A 21,384-nucleotide genomic window follows, 5' to 3' on the forward strand; every position below is an offset into this window, starting at 1 on the left:
CAACCCCTCAGTGACTTCTAATATCCTTATCATTTACAGTAGGGGGTACATTATCCCTTATAATACATGAGTGATACTCAGAGTTCCCTGTATAACTCAGCCTGCAGCCTTGTGTCTTTATATGGTCACAGAACAACCCCTCAGTGACTTCTAATATCCTTATCATTTACAGTAGGGGGTACATTATCCCTTATAATACATGAGTGATACTCAGAGTTCCCTGTATAACTCAGCCTGCAGCCTTGTGCCTTTATATGGTCACAGAACAAACCCTCAGTGACTTCTAATATCCTTATCATTTACAGTAGGGGGTACATTATCCCTTATAATACATGAGTGATACTCAGAGTTCCCTGTATAACTCAACCTGCGGCCTTGTGCCTTTATATGGTCACAAAACAACCCCTCAGTGACTTCTAATATCCTTATCATTTACAGTAGGGGGTACATTATCCCTTATAATACATGAGTGATACTCAGAGTTCCCTGTATAACTCAGCCTGCAGCCTTGTGCCTTTATATGGTCACAGAACAACCCCTCAGTGACTTCTAATATCCTTATCATTTACAGTAGGGGGTACATTATCCCTTATAATACATGAGTGATACTCAGAGTTCCCTGTATAACTCAGCCTGCAGCCTTGTGTCTTTATATGGTCACAGAACAACCCCTCAGTGACTTCTAATATCCTTATCATTTACAGTAGGGGGTACATTATCCCTTATAATACATGAGTGATACTCAGATGTGGAAGTTGTTGCAGAACTAGAAGACAATCCAGGGGGGGGCCTTTGTGCCCTATGGGGTTAATAGGGAGAGTTACAGTATCTGGCCCCGCCCAGTTATGTGCCCGGGTAGTTACACTGGGATATAACAGGAGGCAGTGCCGGAGGGTAGAGAGAAATAGAGAGAGAAATAGAGAGAAATAGAAATAGAGAGAGAGGGGGGGAGCAGGTAGATTTGGGGTACAGGATGGTGGAGCAGATGTCCCCAGGTGGGGAGCAGGGTTATATCCGCACGGTGTTGGGGTACCAGGAGTTGGACAGTTCTTCCCTGGCGCTGCCCTCTGAGGAGAGGCTGAATCTCAGCGCCAGGGAATCTGAGGACAAAGCCCAGAGAATTCAGCAACAAGTCCGACTCACACTGTCCCAGAGGAGCAACATGAGCGCGGGGAACAGTAAGTGATCGGGTCTCTCCTGTTCTTCTTTCCCCTGGGGTATGTGGGTGCTGGTAGGGTGAGTGGGTGAATAATGTCAGTGATTGGATGTAGGTTATTGCTTTGGGGTATATGGGTTGGTATTGGGAATATGGGTGGGTACAGTGGGTGAGGTTGGGATTAGTGACCAGTGAGTGCTGCTGCCATAGAGCTTCACATGGATACACAGTGGTGACGTTTTATTGGCTCCTTGTGCAACACCATGTGCAAATGGCTTTAATAATCCCCAAATAGTGGTTCACCCCCTCTTCAGTTGGGTTGTGGCTATGGCTGCCACCGGGCCAGTATTTTACTTGCCTAACCAGTAAAAATGATGGTTGATCCCAATGTTATTAATAGGGAATAAAGATAAATATATAGGAAGGTCAGTGATCCCAATGTTATTAATAGGGAATAAAGATAAATATATAGGAACGTCAGTGATCCCAATGTTATTAATAGGGAATAAAGATAAATATATAGGAAGGTCAGTGATCCCAATGTTATTAATAGGGAATAAAGAGAAATATATAGGAAGGTCAGTGATCCCAATGTTATTAATAGGGAATAAAGATAAATATATAGGAAGGTCAGTGATATGATCCCAATGTTATTAATAGGGAATAAAGAGAAATATATAGGAAGGTCAGTGATTCCAATGTTATTAATAGGGAATAAAGATAAATATATAGGAAGGTCAGTGATCCCAATGTTATTAATAGGGAATAAAGATAAATATATAGAAAGGTCAGTGATCCCAATGTTATTAATAGGGAATAAAGATAAATATATAGGAAGGTCAGTGATCCCAATGTTATTAATAGGGAATAAAGATAAATATATAGGAAGGTCAGTGATCCCAATGTTATTAATAGGGAATAAAGATAAATATATAGGAAGGTCAGTGATCCCAATGTTATTAATAGGGAATAAAGATAAATATATAGGAAGGTCAGTGATCCCAATGTTATTAATAGGGAATAAAGATAAATATATAGGAAGGTCAGTGATCCCAATGTTATTAATAGGAATAAAGATAAATATATAGGAAGGTCAGTGATATATTGACTTACCCCAATGAACAGACACGGCACCAAGATATGAGGCAAAGCAAAAACATAAGCACCCGCTATTAGTTCATTCTTTCCTAGTGTCAACTTTGTACCAATGCCCAACTTACTTGTCCTACTGTCTCCATCTTGTCCTACTGTCTCCATCTTGCCCTACTGTCTCCATCTTGTCCTACTGTCTCCATCTTGCCCTACTGTCTCCATCTTGTCCTACTGTCTCCATCTTGTCCTACTGTCTCCATCTTGTCCTACTGTCTCCATCTTGTCCTACTGTCTCCATCTTCTCCTACTGTCTCCATCTTGCCCTACTGTCTCCATCTTGTTCTACTGTCTCCATCTTGTCCTACTGTCTCCATCTTGTCCTACTGTCCCCATCTTGTCCTACTGTCTCCATCTTGCCCTACTGTCTCCATCTTGCCCTACTGTCTCCATCTTGTCCTACTGTCTCCATCTTGTCCTACTGTCTCCATCTTGCCCTACTGTCTCCATCTTGCCCTACTGTCTCCATCTTGTCCTACTGTCTCCATCTTGTCTTACTGTCCCAATATTTTACAAGACTTTCTGTTGTTTCCTCAGGGAGTCGCCATTATGCCACCAGCCTTCCAGAACAGGGTCATTACATTGGAGGTTTTATGCAGAAAGAAGAGTTTTCCTCCAAACATTATGACACCATAAAGGTAAGAACCAACATCTGTACAATCCGTGTTACCCAGTCAGATCATGTTCATTTGTGTTTCATGACCACAGTATTCAACTGGTTCTGAATTACAGCTCCCAGAATACTCTGTCTAAAAGTTACATATAGCTTCATAAGCAAATACAGTCTGTACAGACTATGAGCAAACTTAGGGACTGTTCCTGCTGAATTGTGCTTAGTACAGGGAATACCTATGTACCATAGTTTTATGGGATCTCTCTGTACAGACTATGAGCAAACTTAGGGACTGTTCCTGCTGAATTGTGCTTAGTACAGGGAATACCTATGTGCCATAGTTTTATGGGATCTCTCTGTACAGACTATGAGCAAACTTAGGGACTGTTCCTGCTGAATTGTGCTTAGTACAGGGAATACCTATGTGCCATAGTTTTATGGGATCTCTCTGTACAGACTATGAGCAAACTTAGGGGACTGTTCCTGCTGAATTGTGCTTAGTACAGGGAATACCTATGCTGCCATAGTTTTATGGGATCTCTCTGTACAGACTATGAGCAAACTTAGGGACTGTTCCTGCTGAATTGTGCTTAGTACAGGGAATACCTATGTACCATAGTTTTATGGGATCTCTCTGTACAGACTATGAGCAAACTTAGGGACTGTTCCTGCTGAATTGTGTTTAGTACAGAGGAATACCTATGTGCCATAGTTTTATGGGATCTCTCTGTACAGACTATGAGCAAACTTAGGGGACTGTTCCTGCTGAATTGTGCTTAGTACAGGGAATACCTATGTGCCATAGTTTTATGGGATCTCTCTGTACAGACTATGAGCAAACTTAGGGACTGTTCCTGCTGAATTGTGCTTAGTACAGGGAATACCTATGTACCATAGTTTTATGGGATCTCTCTGTACAGACTATGAGCAAACTTAGGGGCTGTTCCTGCTGAATTGTGCTTAGTACAGGGAATACCTATGCTGACAGACGTTATATTTCTCGAGGTCGTTAGGTGACATACGAGACTCTGCATTAGACTGAATTTTACCCTGTACTTGGGATAATAACACAGACATTTGTATTTATGCAGAACCCCCCCCCCCATAGAAATACAATTAATTTTCTGTATCTCAGGGAGGGGGGTCAGTGGGGGGGGCACAATAAAATAAATGTCTTTAGCAGATAATTGTTATTTCAGTAAATGTGGGGGTTGAATTGTTCCCAGAATCCCAATCAGCAGGTATTTCCCACACTGTGTCTCTCCCCTATAGGATCACAGAGGGGCTGGATTTGAGAATGGGGTCGGAGGGAACAAGGGGAAGTTTAGAAGCAAATCCGACACCAGTCGGCCGACACTGAGGCGCGATGTCTCCCCCGAGAGAGAAATCACTTTGTCGCCATTTTACGCAGACGCCACCAGCTCGGGCAATCGCTGCGGCCAACCGCATATCGTCTTGAACCCGTACAGAATGGCGAGCCGAGCGCATCAGAACCTCTCGCAGCAATTCCGGCAAGAGACCACCGACTCGATGTTTCCCAGCAGCCCCCTCTCTAGTCTGTTTGAGAAGGAGAACTACAAATCCCTGCCGGGCGCAGTCGGACAAGTGAGGGTCGGGCAGACTATGAGGTCCAAATGGAACCAGAACATCGCGACAACCGGGACCGGAGATTCCTTCAACTTCACTTTAGGCATCGAGAAACGGAACCCCCTGCTGGCCGGGGCGACCATGCAACGAGGGGGGGCACAGGTGGAAATGTATGTTGGGTAAGTCTTATGGTTGGCGTTTATTTTGGTGCCAACATTTGTAGCCTGATCCTGCACCCGGGACCACTCAACCCAAGTGGAGTCAGTCTTATCCCCAGGGGAGCGGCGCCGGCGGCAGAATCACGGAGCTCCTGTCACTTCCGGCTCCAGGTCCATCAAAGCAGGGTTGCCGGGGCCAGTGTCGGACTGACCCACAGGGATACCAGGAAAAGTCCCGGGGGGGGCCCAGGTGTCAGGGGCCCCTCCTGCTGATAAACTTTTGGCCTATTTCATGGTCATTCCCTATTTCTATGAGAACAAAGAGGCTAAATAGATGGAATAACAGATTATAGTGTGTAAAGAAAAGAGACTGGGAGAATAGAGGTTGAGTGAGGAGAGGAAGAATAATAGTACTGAGAGTGGCCCCTGGGCTAAAAACTTTTGGTGGCCCCTGGTCTCCCAGTGCAACACTGGCCGGGACTTATTTTTAAAGCCAAAGTCGGCTACAAAACCAGCCCAAAAACTAGCCGAGAGGCTCTTCAACAGTAGCCCCAAAATAGTACAATTTGTGCAGTGAAAAAAATTCCCAAAAATAAATGAGTTTATGGTAAAATAGAGCTTTTTTTTAAAAAATTTTCACTGTTTCACAGATTTTCCCATGAAGCAAAATGGAACAGATTCACCCGTCACCAGGGGGGGGGGTAACTAGGAGGGATAGGGGTCCCATCATTTATATACAATCTCAATAAATATTATAAAACGAATTATTTTGGTGGCCTGCAGATTTCTGTCCCAAAATTGTCTGAAATTGAGGAAAGTCACTGGAAAATGCAGGAAGGCTTAAAGGACCAGTAACAGTATTAACGTTTAAATCGCCGATTCTCTGCATGCGCTCCTCCTCTTCAGAAACGGCGACAGAGCGACGATCCATTGTGCGGCGCTTGATTTCTCCTCCCTGCTTCTATAGGACATAGTCAGGGAGGAGAAATTGCGCGCCGCACAATGGATTGTCACCCTGTCGCCGTTTCTGAGAAGCGCAAGCAGAGAATCGGTAAGTCATTTCTTAATAAAAACTTTGCGATTTAAACGTTAAAACTGTCTTAGTGGGGGTTTTTTTCGATACAAAGGGTGGTGACGCAAGACTCGGGGAGATTTAGTCGCCTATTGGCAAATCGCCTCTTCTTCCCGAAAAGCCTTCCCACCAGCTGGAATCTAAATCAGCCACGCGACGGCACACAATGCCTCGCGAGGAAATTTCAGGCGAATTCGGAAAACAAAGCGATCCAAGCGAGTGTCATCACCCGGGGTACCATACCTCCCTACTGTTCCGTTTTCAGCGGGACAGTCCCGCTTTTGACAGCTCAACCCACAGTCACTGGTTTGTACTGGAAAGTCCCGATTTTCTCTGCACTGAACAGCTAAAAAAAGATACAAAGTTTCTCACTTAATTGGCTTTTGGCAGAGAGCCCAGAACAGCCACAAGGTTCAGATAAGATACTTTTGTAACAATTTTGAGACAAGCCAATAAGTCATCGTAACAATTTAGATAAGGAGGTCTCTCATGGGAGAACTTAAAGGGCACTTCACCTTCATTAGCAAAACTGTAATAACACATAAAAACCACAGAAATGTGTTTAAACTTTCATAACCTGCCAAATTTTGTAAAATAAACATGGTAATAAGGGGGTGTGGTCAAAAAAAATGTCACTGGAAGGTAAGGGGTACAGAGCCCAAAATCTGGTAACTCCCGACTTCTACACAAGTCAGTCCCAGTGCATGCTGGGTATTGTAGTCTTACATTCAACTTGTTAAACAAAAACTACATTACCCAACATGCATTGGGAGACGCAGGCACATTAGGGCAAAAAAATTTTTTGGGTGGTTTCCAAAGTACAAAGCAACCAAAGGTCCAAAAAGTAGCCCAAATCCGTTCCTTGGCTAGTTTGTACTTTCAAAACCCACGTGGGCTTTAAATTGTTAGTAGCCAACCTGGCAACTCTGCGTCAAAGCACCATGGCCAAGGGAATTGTGGGAAATATAAGTTTGTGCAGGTGAGACGGGCGGAGACACCTGTAAAGGAACAAAGAGACGGGTCACGACGCTGAGTTTGGAGATTTTCATAAAATAATATTTGGGATGAATTCATTTACATTTTGCACCATCTTATTTAAAGGGGAAGTAGCAGATTTTCTTTTATTCTGCCAAGCAGCAGATTTACCCAGGAGTCTGACAGGAAGAAATAATAATAAAGACTTAATGATCATTACTCAGCTTTCTCTTCTTGCACTGAGAGACCAAGTAAGAACAAATATTGGGGGCGCGTGATAAGAGGAACTTGAAATTGTTGTGTCCCCTCTAAGCAGAGTCTAATATGTCTTTGCTTCAGGAATGTTCCATCGCTGCTGGAGGTGGAGATGACTCTGGAGAGAGCCGTGAATGTTCTGCAGAGCGAAACTTCCCCCTCCCACTGGTTGGCAACCGCCGGCACTTTCATCCAACACCAATGTTTCCAAAAGTCCGAAGCCCGGAGACAGGTGAGTCAGAGGGTAAATACATCCAGGGATTGGCTGAGTTATGTGTGGCCAAGAGATTGAAGAAGAACTACCAAGAGAGGGGAATGAGTGATTCATTGGTGGGGAGGAAAGGAGATCTCACCATCAGCATAGGAAGGGGTTCTTTACTGTAAGGACAGTCAGGTTATGGGATTCCCTACCAAGAGAGGGGGAATGAGTGATTCATTGGTGGGGAGGAAAGGAGATCTCACCATCAGCATAGGAAGGGGTTCTTTACTGTAAGGACAGTCAGGTTATGGGATTCCCTACCAAGAGAGGGGGAATGAGTGATTCATTGGTGGGGAGGAAAGGAGATCTCACCATCAGCATAGGAAGGGGTTCTTTACTGTAAGGACAGTCAGGTTATGGGATTCCCTACCAAGAGAGGGGAATGAGTGATTCATTGGTGGGGAGGAAAGGAGATCTCACCATCAGCATAGGAAGGGGTTCTTTACTGTAAGGACAGTCAGGTTATGGGATTCCCTACCAAGAGAGGGGAATGAGTGATTCATTGGTGGGGAGGAAAGGAGATCTCACCATCAGCATAGGAAGGGGTTCTTTACTGTAAGGACAGTCAGGTTATGGGATTCCCTACCAAGAGAGGGGAATGAGTGATTCATTGGTGGGGAGGAATGGAGATCTCACCATCAGCATAGGAAGGGGTTCTTTACTGTAAGGACAGTCAGGTTATGGGATTCCCTACCAAGAGAGGGGGAATGAGTGATTCATTGGTGGAGAGGAAAGGAGATCTCACCATCAGCATAGGAAGGGGTTCTTTACTGTAAGGACAGTCAGGTTATGGGATTCCCTACCAAGAGAGGGGAATGAGTGATTCATTGGTGGGGAGGAAAGGAGATCTCACCATCAGCATAGGAAGGGGTTCTTTACTGTAAGGGCAGTCAGGTTATGGGATTCCCTACCAAGAGAGGGGAATGAGGAATGAGATTGTAACCTGGGCGACAGCAGCAATTGTGGGACCACTCCAGTGGGATTGGGGTGCATTTAAAGGGGAACTATCATTTAAATCTATCTGGTGGCCCCAGGTGCCCCGTGCTACCTGAATGCTGCAGTGAACCCCACGCTCAGGTAGTAGTTTCGGTTGATAAAATGACATCACGTGACCCCCCTGAATCTCTCAGGTTTATAACCTCGGGGGGGTCCCCCAGCTGATCAGACACCTGAGGAGCGACAATGTACAAGTGCAGCGGGCGGTGTGTGCGGCTTTGCGCAACTTGGTGTTCGAGAACAACGACAATAAACTGGAGGTGTGTGCGCAGCACGGGGTCGCCGTGGTCCTCAATCTGCTGAAGGAGACGCACGACTTGGAGATAAAGCGGCAAGTCACAGGTAAAGGGACTACAACTCCCAGCGTCCCTAGAGAAAGCTCATGGGGGCTCATTAATCAACACTAGACAAATTTGCACACGGGCAGTTACCTATAGCAACCAATCAGTGATCAGCTTTTTAAAGCCAGCTGCAAGTTAAACAATACATGTAGCAATTTGATTGGTTGCCATGGGTTACTGCCCATGGGCAGATTTGCCCAGTGTTGATAAATGACCCCTATGGTCTTTCAGCCTTAAAGGGGTGGTTCACCTTAAAGTTAACTTTTAGTATGTTATAGACTGACTAATTCTAAGCAACTTTTCAATTGGCCTTCATTATTTTTTTTTTTTTTTAATTATTTGCCTTTTTCTTGTGGCTCTTTCCAAATTTCAAATGAGGGTCACTGACCCCATCTAAAAGCAAATGCTGTGTAAGGCTACAAATGTATTGTTATTGTTACGTTTTTTCCTCATCTTTCTATTCAGGCGCATCCTATTCATATTCCAGTCTCTTATTTAAATCGGCGCATGGTTGCTAGGGGAATTTGGACCCTAGCAACCAGAGTGCTGAAACTGCAAACTGGAGAGCTGCTGAATAAAAAGCTAAATAAGTCAAAAAACACAAATAATAAAAAATAAAAACCAATTGCAAATTGCCTTTCTACGTTATACTAACTGTTCATTTAACGGTGAACAAATCGTTTAACTAAATGTCACAAGGACCCACGGTCCCCATCTCTACCAACCAGACTTTGGCACATAAACCCCTTTGTCTCGTCTCTGGAGCTAACAGTCGTGTGAATTGTTCTTCTTCCCTAGAGACTCCCTCCCTCCTCAGATAAAATGGAGACAAAATATGGAATATAGGAAATAACACTGGGATAAATAAAAAAATATATAACACAGATAAACTATAACTCTCACTGAAGGTCAGAGCCATTGGGTTAGATTCCTTGGTACAACTGCTGGTCACTGCCATTGACATGTTAATCCCTTTATTCTACCCCAAATAATCCTTAATAAGAAGCCTGTTCATCAGCTTTTTTTCAGGAGTGAGAACCAGCAGTGCAGGGCATACTCTGTATATAACTCCCAATTGTGATGTTTTAGGGTTGTTGTGGAACTTGTCTTCCAATGATCAGCTGAAGAGCTGCCTCATCAGGGACGCGCTCAAGCCCCTCACCAGAACCATCATCATCCTCAGCTGTGGGGGGGGCGAGGGAGAATATTCCAAAAACTCCGACCTGACGGACCCCGATATCTTCTATAATGTTACCGGCTGCCTCAGGTGAGAGGTTCCCATTGTAACAATAGCGGCCACACCCACTCCCTCGGGGGTTAAACCGCTTTAATCACATGGGTAGGGCCCGGGGTCACCAGACTCAAGAGACCCAAAGATTTATTTAACAATTAAAACCACAGTAAAAGTTAAGTTCCCCTTTAACCTCGGTGACAGTTTCAGCTTTTGGGCAAGTGCCAGGGGGAGGTTAATTCTCATGAAGTCGGTGCCCAGGTTTTATGACAGTGGGAGAATCAAAGAGACTTCAGTTAATGAGTCGGAATTTTTGTCTTATCGGAATCTCCGGCACCAACTGCTCCCAGGATTATTAACCCCTTCTCACATTGTCCTGGGCAATTTCTGGAGAAATTAAAGGCACAAATGCAGCAACTGTTTCTATGGAGAGGGTTTAAAGCAGCGAGGGGCCCGGAGGGGCCACAATAATCACAACAGGTGAGTCTAATGCAGAACATGGATCCGTCTTATCAGCTGATACAGTGGGTGACCAGGGACAAATCAAATGGCAATCGTGTGGCCCCTAATGTTTTACTTGTGTGGGGCCCAGGGGTCCTGATCACAGCCCTGGATATTATATGAACTCATGTTTGAGGAGACAATTTTGGAACAAGATGTACAAGATGGAGACAGTAGGACAAGATGGAGACAGTAGGACAAGATGGAGACAGTAGGACAAGATGGAGACAGTAGGACAAGATGGAGACAGTAGGACAAGATGGAGACAGTAGGACAAGATGGAGACAGTAGGACAACATGGAGACAGTAGGGCAAGATGGAGACAGTAGGACAAGATGATTCTGAAGATAGTAGGACAAGATGGAGACAGTAGGACAAGATGATTCTGAAGATAGTAGGACAAGATGGAGACAGTAGGACAAGATGGAGACAGTAGGACAAGATGGAGACAGTAGAACAAGATGGAGACAGTAGGACAAGATGAAGATAGTAGAGCTAGATGGAGAAAGTAGGGCAAGACGGAGACAGTAGGGCAAGACGGAGACAATACGGCAAGATGGAGACAGTAGGACAAGATGGAGACAGTAGGACAAGAAGGAGACAATACGGCAAGACGGAGACAGTTGGGCAAGATGGAGACAGAAGGGCAAGATGGAGACAGTAGAGCAAGATGGAGACAGTAGGACAAGATGGAGACAGAAGGGCAAGATGGAGACAGTAGGGCAAGATGGAGACAGTAGGACAAGACGGAGACAATACGGCAAGATGGAGACAGTTGGGCAAGATGGAGACAGAAGGGCAAGATGGAGACAGTAGAGCAAGATGGAGAAAGTAGGACAAGATGGAGACAGTAGGGCAAGACGGAGACAATACGGCAAGATGGAGACAGTTGGGCAAGATGGAGACAGTAGGGCAAGATGGAGACAGTAGGGCAAGATGGAGAAAGTAGGACAAGATGGAGACAGTAGGGCAAGACGGAGACAATACGGCAAGATGGAGACAGTAGGGCAAGATGGAGACAGTTGGACAAGATGGAGACAGAAGGGCAAGATGGAGACAGTAAGGCAAGATCGAGAAAGTAGGACAAGATGGAGACAGTAGGGCAAGATGGAGAAAGTAGGACAAGATGGAGACAGTAGGGCAAGACGGAGACAATACGGCAAGATGGAGACAGTAGGGCAAGATGGAGACAGTTGGACAAGATGGAGACAGAAGGGCAAGATGGAGACAGTAGGACAAGATGGAGAAAGTAGGACAAGACGGAGACAGTAGGGCAAGACGGAGACAATAGGGCAAGATGGAGACAGTAGGGCAAGACGGAGACAATAGGGCAAGATGGAGACAGTAGGGCAAGATGGAGACAGTAGGACAAGACAGACAAGACTGTCTTTGTGCTTCTAAAACTTAGCACCTGGAGCAAAGAGCAGATGCCCCACTGCCGGGTCCCTCCTCTGGGTAAATATCAGCCTGAAACCTGATCGCAGGAATCCCAAGAACTGACAGATTCATCTCCTAAAGCTCCGGCTTTCCCTCTCAAAGGAAACGCATAAATAGGGCTTTACATGTTACTACCTGCACCCGGTGCATTATCAGAGATGGGGTGTAAACAACCTAAATGAACTGATAATCTGTCTGATGCTGCCATTAAATGGACTCATCTTGGGTTTCTCAATTGGATGGGACATTTAGTGCTCGTATTGTGGGCCTGCAAGTCTGATCATAATGTTTATATAAAGACTTAAAGGGACACTACACATTTAAATGTACCTTGCAAGAGTGCAGGTTATCAGGGTCGGTAAATGTTGGTTGGGGGGCTGAGTTTAAGGTGACACGAGGACCTGGAAATACCCAATGGGCATGTGAGACATTGTCATTGATCCCTCTTTGTCCTCCAATAGGAACTTGAGCTCTGCAGGCCCAGAAGGGAGGAAGGCCATGCGCGACTGTGAGGGTCTCATTGATGCATTGGTGCATTACATCAGGAGGAGCATCGCCAATTACAAACCTGACAACAAGGTGGGGACCCTGAGTGTGTGTGTGCGGGAGCTGCCATTAGCCCATGTGTGTCCTTTCCATGCCCAGGGGTCTGTGAGAATTGTCCAGTTACTTCAGCTCCTGAGTTTCTATTGTTTCTGTTGGGCCCAATACAAACCTGTCATTTAATGTCCTTGTGTTTTCAGGCCACAGAGAACTGCGTGTGCGTCTTGCACAATCTCTCGTACCAACTGGAGGCCGAGCTTCCCACCACTTACACCCACTCCATCCACCGCCCCAGCCGCGCAGCCCCCCAGCCCGACCAGAGCGTCACTTGTTTTGGAACCAGAGGCAGAAAAATAAAAGAGGTGTGTGTGGGGGGGGTCACGGTCAGACACAGTGGAACATCAACTCCCAGCTTTGTCCACGCAGGGAGTTGTAGTTCTGTAATATTTAGAGGTTGGACATGTGTAGACACTGCTTGGATAGTTCATTTTAAGGTGCACTTCCCCTTTAAGCCTTAGAGGGATCTTTTCTGTGCATGGGGGGGGTAATAGTTGTCACTGCTGTGAAAGGGGGGACCCTGCAATAATGGGGGTGACCTGTGCTCTCACACTTTGTAGCAATGGGGAGACCCCCCAAAAATAGAGGAGAAGAACAACCCGCGGGGAGTGGAATGGCTGTGGCACTCGATCGTTGTGAGACTGTACCTCTCCCTCATCACTAAGAGCAACCGGAAGTACACCCAGGAGGCAGCACTGGGGGCCCTCCAGAACCTCACTGCTGGGGATGGGCCTGTGAGTAACTCTGTCCTTCAACATGGCAGCTCCCACCTCTACACACACATCTATTTATATTTATATACCCTCCCCCACATGAGTACCAGACTCTTCTGTACAGAGAGATCCCATAAAACTATGGCACATAGGTATTCCCTGTACTAAGCACAATTCAGCAGGAACAGTCCCTAAATTTGCTCATAGTCTGTACAGAGAGATCCCATAAAACTATGGCACATAGGTATTCCCTGTACTAAGCACAATTCAGCAGGAACAGCCCCTAAGTTTGCTCATAGTCTGTACAGAGAGATCCCATAAAACTATGGTACATAGGTATTCCCTGTACTAAGCACAATTCAGCAGGAACAGCCCCTAAGTTTGCTCATAGTCTGTACAGAGAGATCCCATAAAACTATGGTACATAGGTATTCCCTGTACTAAGCACAATTCAGCAGGAACAGTCCCTAAATTTGCTCATAGTCTGTACAGAGAGATCCCATAAAACTATGGCAGCATAGGTATTCCCTGTACTAAGCACAATTCAGCAGGAACAGCCCCTAAGTTTGCTCATAGTCTGTACAGAGAGATCCCATAAAACTATGGCACATAGGTATTCCCTGTACTAAGCACAATTCAGCAGGAACAGTCCCTAAGTTTGCTCATAGTCTGTACAGAGAGATCCCATAAAACTATGGTACATAGGTATTCCCTGTACTAAGCACAATTCAGCAGGAACAGTCCCTAAATTTGCTCATAGTCTGTACAGAGAGATCCCATAAAACTATGGCAGCATAGGTATTCCCTGTACTAAGCACAATTCAGCAGGAACAGTCCCTAAGTTTGCTCATAGTCTGTACAGAGAGATCCCATAAAACTATGGCACATAGGTATTCCCTGTACTAAGCACAATTCAGCAGGAACAGTCCCTAAATTTGCTCATAGTCTGTACAGAGACTCCTATTGTACATTATATCCTATTTTATCTACACTCATGTTCTTCTCTCCCCCCAGATGTTGTCGACTGTCGCTCACATGATCGTTCAGAAAGAGATTGGGCTACAACACATTAAGAAAGTACTTAATTCAAGTGATTCGGGGGTGAAACGGACGGCAGTCTCGCTCCTGAGAAACCTGTCTCGCTACTCCAACCTCCAAAATGCGATCGGTCAGTACTGGGACATCCTATCGTATTGTCTCACCAACATTCAATGTCTATAAGGGATGCTGGGAATTGTAGTTCAGATTTAAACAGAAAGTCAGAATTCTGTGGATATAAAAAAGTGGATTTGTATATATATTCAGTGGAACCTCAATTTTATTTAATTTAATGTCTATTTATTAATACTCTACAGCAAGAGAAGTTCTGGTGGATCTGGTGCAGTTGATCCCGGGGAGTGTCCCAGACGCGGGTGTAGCCAATGAGACGGCGGCGTCGGTCTGTTACGTCATCAACAACTTGATCTGTAAAAGTTCAGAGAACGCACGGACGGTTCTTAATAACGGAGGGGTCCCGAAACTGAACAGTCTCAGCGTCAGGTGGGAGTAGAACCCCCTATAGATTCATAATTATATGTAACAACCATAACACGGCTGTCCCTTATATTCATGCTGTAAAGCCTATCTAACAAGCTGGTCAGGCTCCACTGCTCTCAGGCTCCACTGCTCTCAGGCTCCACTGCTCTCAGGCTCCACTGCACTCAGGCTCCACTGCTCTCAGGCTCCACTGCTCTCAGGCTCCATTGCTCTCAGTCTGGGTTTCCTCACCTTGCACCCAGGGGAGCTGGAATGGGTGTTGGGATAAAATGTGACTGATAAGAGTATTATTCTCCCATACAGTAATTTGGCTACCAAGACTGGCAAGGCGGCCTCCATTGTTCTGTACAACATGTGGACCCACCAGGATTTGCACGGCACCTACAAGAAGGTAAGTGGCACCCAAGGACTGGCTCTGTTCTCAGCAATGAAATGTTTCATGAAATAGTTTCTCCGTTCTTTTGCTCTTATTCCTGAAAAATCAATATTAGATTAATATCATAGAGTTGGATCGGCCAATTAGGATGAGCTGTCAACTTGTAAGGACCAATCAGAGGGTTGTATCCATCTTTTAAGGATGAGTCACTGACCGGATGCTGTTCTTTCATTAATACAATTGTATTGGACTATAAGGGCCCAGAACAGAAATGTATCGGCCCATAAGGACCCAGAACAGAAAGTATTGGCCTATAAGGGACCAGTATAGAAACATATCAGCCTATAAGGGACCAGTACATAAACGTATCGGCCTATAAGGACCCAGTACAGAAACGTGTCAGCCTATAAGGGCCTGGTACAGAAAAGTATCGGCCTATAAAGGCCCAGTACAAAACCATGTTGGCCTATAAGGGCCCAGTACAAAAACGTGTTGGCCTATAAGGGCCCAGTACAGAAACGTATCCGCCTATAAGGGCCCAGTACAGAAACTTATTGGCCTATAAGGGCTCAGTACAGTATCAGCCTATAAGGGCCCAGTACAGAAACGTGTCAGCCTATAAGGGTCCACTACAGAAACTTATTGGCCTATAAGGGCTCAGTACAGTATCGGCCTATAAGGGCCCAGTACAGAAACGTATTGGCCTATAAGGGCCCAGTACAGAAACGTATCAGCCTATAAGGGCCCAGTACAGAAACTTATTGGCCTATAAGGGCCCAGTACAGAAACTTTTTATTAATTTTGCCCTTTTCCCCCCTGCAGTCCATGTACAAGAAGGCAGATTTTGTGAATCGGCGCACCCTGAAGGCTTACAATTCACTCAGAGACTGAATATTTGTCTGAGGTCAGAGGAACAGCGAGAGAACCGAACCGTATTTACTAATTACTGTGCAATAGCAATTAATGAGAATGTCACTTTATGCTTGAAGCTAACTGCTGATTGGCTGCCACTGATTACTAGGGGCAGTTTACCTTTAAATTAACTGAGATTATGGTGCAAACGGTGATCTTTTCAGACAATTTGCAGTTGGTCATTGTGTTTTATTTAGAATGACTTAGCTTCTTGTTCAACATCTTTTGTTTGAAATTTCAGCATCTCTCTGGTTGCTAGAGTCCAATTTACCCTAGCAACCAGGCAGTGGTGTGAAAAAAATGTGTAACCCGGCTGCCAGGGTCTGTGACCCCTCTATTTGAAAGTTGGAGAGAGGCAGAAGAAGGTACATAATTAATCAACTATAAAGCATGAAGACCAATTGCAAAGTTGCTTAGACTAGACCATTCTTTAAAGCAGTGGTCCCCAACCAGTAGCTCGTGAGCAACATGTTGCTCTCCAGCCCCTTGGATGTTGCTCCCAGTGGCCTCAAAGCAGGTACTAATTTTTGAGTTCCTAGCTTGGAGGCAAGTTTTGGTTGTATAAAAACCAGATGTACTGCCAAACAAAACCTCAATGTAGGTTGACAATCCACATAGGGGCTACTAAATGGCCAATCACACCACTTATTTGGCACCCCAAGAACATTTTTCATGCTAGTGTTGCTCCCCAACTCCTTTTACTTCTGAATGTTGCTCACGGGTTCAAAAGGTTGGGGATCCCTGCTTTAAAGTATTAAGGGGTAGGTAGAAATGATTTTTAATTACAAGATTTGTCGGACTCATGAGCACAAATATAACATTTAGTTGGAAGTGGGTACAAGAGACAGGGCAGGTGAAGAGCAGAAGGGAGAGAAACATTTGGCTGAAGGGGAAAAGATGGGACAGTCGGCAGGTTATTTGACATTATGGGACAAATGTCTGGGAAGTGGGGGGGGGGCAAACAGATGATTCAAAATGTAAGGACTGAAGGGAAAGATTAATTCTAGTTCAGGACAAGAATAAAGCAAGAAGTTATAGAGAAGAGGAATAGGGGGGTTGGCTCTGTTATCCAGAAAACTCACAAAAATGGCAATACATTTTCTAGTAGCCTAAAGGCACTTGTATAAACTGTGTGACAAGGGGAGAGTTTAGGGTGGAAACAGCGTGAAAAGGGAAAGAATCAATGTAACAAGGGAAGAAAAAACAAACAATGTAACAAGGAAAGGGAAAGAAACAATGTGACAAGGGAAGAGTAAAGGAAGTAAACACTGTATATTGGGAAGTTGTATCAGGAGTCAGAAGCAGCAGTGCAGAGAAGAGAAAGGGACAGACACAATGACAGTTACACAGAACTATAAACCCAGTGAGAATGAGGAATGAATGGATATTGGGAAGTTGTATCAGGAGTCAGAGGCAGCAGTGCAGAGAAGAGAAAGGGACAGACACAATGACAGTTACACAGAACTATAAACCCAGTGAGAATGAGGAATGAATGGATATTGGGAAGTTGTATCAGGAGTCAGAGGCAGCAGTGCAGAGAAAGGGACAGACACAATGACAGTTACACAGAACTATAAACCCAGTGAGAATGAGGAATGAATGGATATTGGGAAGTTGTATCAGGAGTCAGAAGCAGCAGTGCAGAGAAGAGAAAGGGACAGACACAATGACAGTTACACAGAACTATAAACCCAGTGAGAATGAGGAATGAATGGATATTGGGAAGTTGTATCAGGAGTCAGAAGCAGCAGTGCAGAGAAAGGGACAGACACAATGACAGTTACACAGAACTATAAACCCAGTGAGAATGAGGAATGAATGGATATTGGGAAGTTGTATCAGGAGTCAGAAGCAGCAGTGCAGAGAAAGGGACAGACACAATGACAGTTACACAGAACTATAAACCCAGTGAGAATGAGGAATGAATGGATATTGGGAAGTTGTATCAGGAGTCAGAAGCAGCAGTGCAGAGAAGAGAAAGGGACAGACACAATGACAGTTACACAGAACTATAAACCCAGTGAGAATGAGGAATGAATGGATATTGGGAAGTTGTATCAGGAGTCAGAAGCAGCAGTGCAGAGAAGAGAAAGGGACAGACACAATGACAGTTACACAGAACTATAAACCCAGTGAGAATGAGGAATGAATGGATATTGGGAAGTTGTATCAGGAGTCAGAGGCAGCAGTGCAGAGAAAGGGACAGACACAATGACAGTTACACAGAACTATAAACCCAGTGAGAATGAGGAATGAATGGATATTGGGAAGTTGTATCAGGAGTCAGAAGCAGCAGTGCAGAGAAAGGGACAGACACAATGACAGTTACACAGAACTATAAACCCAGTGAGAATGAGGAATGAATGGATATTGGGAAGTTGTATCAGGAGTCAGAAGCAGCAGTGCAGAGAAAGGGACAGACACAATGACAGTTACACAGAACTATAAACCCAGTGAGAATGAGGAATGAATGGATATTGGGAAGTTGTATCAGGAGTCAGAAGCAGCAGTGCAGAGAAGAGAAAGGGACAGACACAATGACAGTTACACAGAACTATAAACCCAGTGAGAATGAGGAATGAATGGATATTGGGAAGTTGTATCAGGAGTCAGAAGCAGCAGTGCAGAGAAGAGAAAGGGACAGACACAATGACAGTTACACAGAACTATAAACCCAGTGAGAATGAGGAATGAATGGATATTGGGAAGTTGTATCAGGAGTCAGAAGCAGCAGTGCAGAGAAAGGGACAGACACAACGACAGTTACACAGAACTATAAACCCAGTGAGAATGAGGAATGAATGGATATTGGGAAGTTGTATCAGGAGTCAGAGGCAGCAGTGCAGAGAAAGGGACAGACACAATGACAGTTACACAGAACTATAAACCCAGTGAGAATGAGGAATGAATGGATATTGGGAAGTTGCAGAGAATGTTTTAGTATTAGGCAAAATGTTAGATTTGGGTTCACTTCCCCTTTATATGAGGGTTACACTCAGTGTGACGTGTCGGGTGCGTTTCACCTATTGATAATCAGTTGGCACCGGTGTCTGAGCTGCACAGAGATCAGGTCACAATAACACAGCAATTGTGAGTAATGATTAAACAGCAATAACTGCACTGTCAGTTCTCACCGAGGAATCGGATTTTATTGTATTTTTTTATATTGGTGATGTGATGCCAAATATGAAGCTGAGCCCAGTCACAGGCTCCAGCCAGTCCTGATATTTAGAGCGGCGAGTGAAAGGGGAGGTTTATGGGGGTTTGTGTCCCTTTAAGTCCTATACATACAAATATGTTTTTGGATTATTATTATTATTGACATGTATTTATATAGCGCCAACATATTGTGTAGCGCTGTAAAGTAAATGTGATTATACAACTAAATCACATATGGAGTTACATCACAATCAATACGGGTACAAAAACGTGAGGAAGGCCCTACGTATATCTCACTATGTCTCTCCCAGGGGGAACAGGAGGTTTTGGGGCCACAAAAAGTCTCTTTTCTATTTGTTTACTTTGTTGCTTCAGTCAGACAGCAGGAAAGGGAGCAGGAGATTAAAGGCAAAGTAAACTATAAACTTCCACCTGCGGAGCTGCCACACTGCAGCCAAACAATGGATTCAGGGATCAGGGAGAATTCGGGGTGCAAAGAAGTGTGTCCCTAGTCACCCCCATGAACTAGAGGCACCAAAAAGTAGTCATAGGCATCCCCAGACAGCAGTGCTGTAAAGTGCTATAAAGGGTAACTAACCCTGCTGTGAGTCATAAGACTCTGCCCATATATACTGGTCTCTTTACTGGGCTCCGGCAATAAAAGGGTAATTAAAGCTTTATAATCAGGGCAAGGCCGGGGCTACTGTAAACAGCCTCTCTGCTGACAGCAATTTATATGGAAATGTTTTGTAATTAGTTTATGAGCAGAAGGAAGGGCCTGAAACAATCAGCAAATCCCTATTGTAAATACAGCAACAACGCAAGGTTAACTGCCCAACCAGCCAATGGCAGGCTCCCTTACTGAACAGAGACCCCTAGTGGTGAGGTTTGGTACTGGCCAGGATTTAGCTTATTCAGCAGAGACCCCTAGTGGTGAGGTTTGGTACTGGTCAGGATTTAGCTTATTCAGCAGAGACCCCTAGTGGTGAGGTTTGGTACTGGCCAGGATTTAGCTTATTCAGCAGAGACCCCTAGTGGTGAGGTTTGGTACTGGCCAGGATTTAGCTTATTCAGCAGAGACCCCTAGTGGTGAGGTTTGGTACTGGCCAGGATTTAGCTTATTCAGCAGAGACCCCTAGTGTTGAGGTTTGGTACTGGCCAGGATTTAGCTCATTCAGCAGAGACCCCTAGTGGTGAGGTTTGGTACTGGCCAGGATTTAGCTCATTCAGCAGAGACCCCTAGTGGTGAGGTTTGGTACTGGCCAGGATTTAGCTTATTCAGCAGAGACCCCTAGTGGTGAGGTTTGGTACTGGCCAGGATTTATCTAATTCAGCAGAGACCCCTAGTGGTGAGGTTTGGTACTGGCCAGGATTTATCTTATTCAGCAGAGACCCCTAGTGGTGAGGTTTGGTACTGGTCAGGATTTAGCTTATTCAGCAGAGACCCCTAGTGGTTCTGATTAGAAGAGCAGCCAGTTGAGTCCAGTGCTGCAGCATTTAATTGCAGTAAAGGAAAGTGCCAGAGAATCCATTGATTTTGTTCTTGTCGTGGGGAGGATCTAATAAGGCAGGGCCTTTGCTGTTTGGGGAACAGGGGGAGACGAGAATAGGTTTGGCCCCTGGTTCCAGTGGAGACCCCTAGTGGTGAGGTTTGGTACTGGCCAGGATTTAGCTCATTCAGCAGAGACCCCTAGTTGTGAGGTTTGGTACTGGTCAGGATTTAGCTTATTCAGCAGAGACCCCTAGTGGTGAGGTTTGGTACTGGTCAGGATTTAGCTTATTCAGCAGAGACCCCTAGTGGTGAGGTTTGGTACTGGTCAGGATTTAGCTTATTCAGCAGAGACCCCTAGTGGTGAGGTTTGGTACTGGTCAGGATTTAGCTTATTCAGCAGAGACCCCTAGTGGTGAGGTTTGGTACTGGCCAGGATTTAGCTTATTCAGCAGAGACCCCTAGTGGTGAGGTTTGGTACTGGCCAGGATTTAGCTTATTCAGCAGAGACCCCTAGTGGTGAGGTTTGGTACTGGTCAGGATTTAGCTTATTCAGCAGAGACCCCTAGTGGTTCTGATTGGAAGAGCAGCCAGTTGAGTCCAGTGCTGCAGCATTTAATTGCAGTAAAGGAAAGTGCCGGAGAATCCATCGATTTTGTTCTTGTCATGGGGAGGATCTAATAAGGCAGGGCCTTTGCTGTTTGGGGAACAGGGGGAGACGAGAATAGGTTTGGCCCCTGGTTCCAGTGGAACCTTAAAGGGGTTGTTCACCTTTAAATGAACTGTTAGTCTGATGTAGCGAGGGATATTCTGAGACAATTTGCAATTGGTCTTCTTTCTTGTGTTTTTTTTACTTATTTAGCTCCGGT

At 45.0% G+C, this 21,384-nt stretch overlaps 1 protein-coding gene across 1 annotated transcript; it reads left to right on the forward strand.

Moving 5' to 3' along the window:
* The first annotated feature begins 883 nt into the window (after positions 1–883).
* Positions 884–15,930, forward strand: pkp2.S (plakophilin 2 S homeolog). The gene is made up of 13 exons (XM_041587849.1): positions 884–1,178; positions 2,843–2,943; positions 4,191–4,684; positions 7,050–7,197; positions 8,355–8,562; positions 9,651–9,828; positions 12,192–12,309; positions 12,474–12,635; positions 12,891–13,064; positions 14,058–14,211; positions 14,399–14,582; positions 14,883–14,970; positions 15,778–15,930. The coding sequence occupies exons 1-13, from the start codon at positions 974–976 to the stop codon at positions 15,844–15,846; spliced, it is 2,283 nt and encodes a 760-aa protein (XP_041443783.1). The 5' UTR covers positions 884–973; the 3' UTR covers positions 15,847–15,930.
* The last annotated feature ends 5,454 nt before the right edge of the window (positions 15,931–21,384 follow it).

The sequence above is a fragment of the Xenopus laevis genome, chromosome 3S (genome assembly GCF_017654675.1).
Source record: "Xenopus laevis strain J_2021 chromosome 3S, Xenopus_laevis_v10.1, whole genome shotgun sequence".
NCBI lineage: Eukaryota > Metazoa > Chordata > Amphibia > Anura > Pipidae > Xenopus > Xenopus laevis.